The 4,350-nt window shown below is 44.4% G+C and overlaps 2 protein-coding genes across 2 annotated transcripts; both read right to left on the reverse strand.

Annotated features, from left to right (window-relative positions):
• Nucleotides 1-2,696: 2,696 nt before the first annotated feature.
• Nucleotides 2,697-3,781, reverse strand: LOC121140857 (N-alpha-acetyltransferase 11-like). The gene has a single exon (XM_040747268.1). The coding sequence runs from the start codon at nucleotides 3,779-3,781 to the stop codon at nucleotides 3,122-3,124; it is 660 nt and encodes a 219-aa protein (XP_040603202.1). The 3' UTR covers nucleotides 2,697-3,121.
• A 110-nt stretch (nucleotides 3,782-3,891) lies between these two features.
• Nucleotides 3,892-4,099, reverse strand: LOC101830254 (thioredoxin-like protein 4A). The gene has a single exon (XM_040747269.1). It carries the CDS (start codon nucleotides 4,081-4,083, stop codon nucleotides 3,892-3,894), a length of 192 nt encoding a protein of 63 aa, XP_040603203.1. The 5' UTR covers nucleotides 4,084-4,099.
• Nucleotides 4,100-4,350: the final 251 nt, after the last annotated feature.

Raw genomic sequence — 4,350 nt, forward strand, 5'->3', positions numbered from 1 at the left:
CTCTAGCTTGGTTCAGCTGTTTCTGTAGTTTTCCCTTGAAAACTTGATCCTCCATTTCTCATATGATCTCTCCTCCTTCTCTTAATCTGAACTCCAGTAAATAAGTCCAGTGCTTGGCCATGGATTACTGCATCTTCTTCCATCAGTTATTGGAAGTTGATTCTATGAAGGGAGCTAAGGTGGTCACTAATCTGATAAGAGGGGAAGGGCAGATCAGTCAACCACTCTACTATTGCTAAGTGTCTTAATTGGGGTCATCCTTGTGGATTCTAAGAGATTTCCTAGCACAAGATTTCTACCTAGCCCCACAATGGATCCTTCTATCATGATATTTCTTTCATTGCTTTCCCTCTCAGTCCCTTCCCATACTTGGCTATCTCAATTTTAATCAGTATGACAAAAGAGCAGCATGTTAAATAGGAAAAGATCTTCACCAACCACACATCAGACAGAAGACTAATCTCCAAAATATATAAAGAGCTCAAGAAAGTAGACATGAAAACATCAAATAATCAAATTAAAAAATTGGCTATAGATCTAAACAGAGAATTCTCAACAGAAGAATTTCAAATGGCCAAAGGACATTTAGGGAAATGCTCGATACCCTTGGTCATCAGGGAAATGCAAATCAAAATGACTCTGAGATACCATCTTAGACCCATCAGAATGGCTAAGATCACAAACACTGATAAGAGCTAATGCTAGAAAGGATGTGGAGTAAGAGGAACATTTCTTCATTGCTGGTGGAAGTACAAACTTGCACAGCCACTTTGGAAGTCAGTATGGTAGTTCCTCAGAAAATTGGAAATCAATCTACCTCAAGACCCAGCAAAACCACTCTTGGGCTTATACCCAAAAGAAGCATAAGCATACAACAAGGACATTTACTCAACTATGTTCTTATCAGCAGTATTTATAATTAGCCAGGACCTGGAAACCTAGTGGCCACTCAACAAAAGAATGAATAAATAAAATGTGGTACATTTACACAAAGGAGTATTTTATTTTTGTATTTAAATTATAAACAAGCTTGTTTTACATATCAATTCCAGTTCCCTCTACCTCTTCTCCTTCCAGGCTCCCCACTAACCCCCTACCTTATCCCCTTTCTGCTACCCAGAGAGGGTAAGGCCTTCCATGGGGCATGTTCAAAGTCTGTCAAATAATTTGGGTCAGGGCCAAGGTCCTCCTCCATGTGTCTAGGCTGCAAGGGTATGCTTCTATGTGGAATGGGCTCCCAAAATCCATTCTTTTGCTAGGGATAAATACTGCTCTACTACCAGAGGCTCTGTAGAATGACAAGGCCTCCTCACTGACACTCACATTCAGGGGGTCTGGATCAGTCCTATGCTGGTTTCCCAGCTATAAGCCTGGGGTTCATGAGCTCTCCATTGTTCAGGTCAGCTGTATCTATGGGTTTAACCAGCCTGGTCTTGACCCCTTTGCTCAACACTCCTCCCTCTCTGAAACTGGATTCCAGGATTCCAGTTGGTGTTTAGCTGTAAGTGTCTGTTTCTGCTTCTATCAGCTACTGGATGAAGCTCTAGGATGGCAAACAAAGTAGTCATCAATCTTATTATAGGGGAAGGATAGTTAAGGTAGCCTCTACACTATTGCTTAGATTGTCAGTTGATGTCATCTTAGTAAATCTCTGGAAAGTTCCTAGATTTGTCTTTAAACTTATAATGGCTCCCTCTATTATGGTATCTCTTATATTGCTCTCCTCTATTCTCTCCCTGACTTAACCTTCCTGTCCCTCATGTTCTCCTCTCCCCTTCTCTTTTTCCCTGATTTTTCTCCTAGCTCCCTCTCCCCTCCCCTCAATCTACCAGTTTGCTCAGGTGATCTTGTACCTTTTCCCTTCTCTGGAGTACCATGTATGTCTCTCTTAAGGTCCTTCTTGATTCCCAATTGTCTGGCAGTAATCTTTTCCTGTACGTCTAAAATTCATATATGATTGAGTTCACATGATATTTTGTCTTTTTGTGACTAAGTTATCCCTCATTAAGGATGGTTTCTTCTAGTGCCATCCAGTTGCCTATAAATTTCAAGATTCTATTGTGTTTTTTCCACTGAGTAGTACTCCATTTTGTAAATGTACCAGATTTTCTCAATCCATTGAGGGGCATGTAGGTTGCCTCCAGGTTCTGGCTATTACATGTAATACTGCTATGAACATAGTTGAATAGATGTGCTTGCTGTATGAATATGCATCTTTTGGACATATGCCTAAGAGTGGAATTGCGGATCTTGTGGTAGCTTGGTTCCCATTTTCCTGAGGAATCTCAAAACTGATTTCCAAAGTAGCTGTACAAGTTGGCACTCCCACCAGCAGTGGAAGAGTGTTCCCCTTTCTCCACATCCTCTCCAGCATAAACTGTCATTGGTGTTTTTGATTTTAGCCATTCTGACAGGAGTGAGATGGTTTGGATTTGCATTTCCCTGATGGCTAAGGATGTTGACCACTTTCTTTTTTTTTTAGTCTTTTTTGGTAGCTTTATTTCTTCAGATTAGAGATTACAATTTCATTTCTGCTTGTCCCTTCCTTAAGATCTACAAATTCTTGGGTATAGAAGTTCAAGTCACCTTCTTCCACTGTGAAAGGGAGCATTCTTCTTCAAAAGGAGGAAGGGACGGAGAGCAGGGCAGTTTCTAGAAAAAGCAAGAGTAGGTAATTTCCACCAGACAGAGGCAGAGGGCATAAGGACTAACTTGATGGTCCTGCCTACTCAAGAATGAACACCCAAATAAATGGCAAACACTAAAAGCCGGGGAGCTTTCATGTTGTTCCTGCTTCCTGTTTGGCATTCTAGACAAAACCCTACAGGATACACACAATCAGTGCAGAACAACTGCAAACAACACAACGGCAGCATGAAGAAGCCAAGGAAGGTGCTGCCATGGCAGTCCTCAAGACTCCTTGGCTCCCGCACAGCAGCTTCTGTGTCCAGGAGTGCCTCATGATCAAGTCAGGCTACGTGGAAGGTTCCTGCTAAGCGTTGAAAATGAGAAGCCATCTGGGTCACTGTGAAATGATCCCAGAGTAGGTACTGCAGAGCACACCAGGGTTACCAAGAGAAGTGTGGCTAGAAATGCAAGAGTTACAACGCTCAAGCAGGCTCTAGGAGGTGGAGTCCAGGTCCTGCAAGCTGTCTTTGGCGTCAGTGCTGTCTTTGCTGTCACTGCCGCTATCATCTCCGATCAGGTTCTCCTGCTGACAGGCCTCTTCAGAACCTGGTGTGTTGCCCTGATTCTCCTTGGAACCCAGAACCAGGTATCTGCTTTTCTTCAGCACCAGCTGCCGCCTCAGCTCCTCCACCATCTGTGAGAGGTCTGGCTTCATAGCATATGCGTCTTCTCCATCCGCATAGTACTTGGGCTCCACCTCACTAACCTGGAAGTTCAGGGTGTTGGAATAAAGATGCAAGGCTGCTCGGTTGCTCTTCCTGACATGCAGGGATACATATTTGGCGCTGAAGTTCTCAATCATGGCTCGTGAGGCCTGGTCCATCAGCTTCTGGGCCAGGCCGAGGCGCCGGTGGGAGCGCTTCACAGCCAGTGAGGTGATGTGTCCTTGGGGGATATCATCGGGGTCCTCTTCCATCTTGGCCAGGACATAGCCCACGATCTTCCCGTCCTCATCCTCAGCAATGTAGGAGAGCTGGGGCCAGGAGAGGCCGTGATAGAAATAGTACTTCATCTGGTAGTTCTCGGGCAGGCAGAGCAGGTTGCAGTGCTGCATGTTCATCAGGTCATCTGGCCGAGCACGGCGGATGTTCATTTTGGCAGCAGACAGGCCTGTCAGGCTCCGGAGAACAAGAGAGGATGCCACGGAGCACAAGCGACATCAACACCGTTTGCTTTAAAACAGCTGGGATATCCAAACAGGACTCACACAAGATGAGAAAGATCTCCCACTATCTTCCATTTCTTTTCGGCGATGCTGTACAGAACCTCGTCCATCTTCATGCAAGTGGGGTCCCAGTCGTGCCCGAAGCGAATGATGACCAAGCGGTCCTCCTCCGAAAGGATGGCCTGGTCTACCTGCCAGCCATTGTGTAGATGCGGAAGCATGTACGACATCTTGAGCGGGCCTGCGCGGCCGACCACTTTCTTAAGTGTATATCAGCAATTTTACACTCCTCTATAGAGAATTCTCTGTTTAGTTCTGTACCCCACTTTTTAACTGGATTATTTGGTTACACAATGAAGTATTACTTAGCTGTAAAAAATTATGACCTATTGAAATTTGTAGTCAAGTGGATAGAACTGGAAAAAAAAAAACATCCTGAGTGAAGTAACACAGACACAGAAAGATAAGCACAGTATGTACTCACTCAGAAGTGGATA

Source organism: Mesocricetus auratus, unplaced genomic scaffold (genome assembly GCF_017639785.1).
Source record: "Mesocricetus auratus isolate SY011 unplaced genomic scaffold, BCM_Maur_2.0 Super-Scaffold_100006, whole genome shotgun sequence".
In the NCBI taxonomy this organism is placed as follows: Eukaryota; Metazoa; Chordata; class Mammalia; order Rodentia; family Cricetidae; genus Mesocricetus; species Mesocricetus auratus.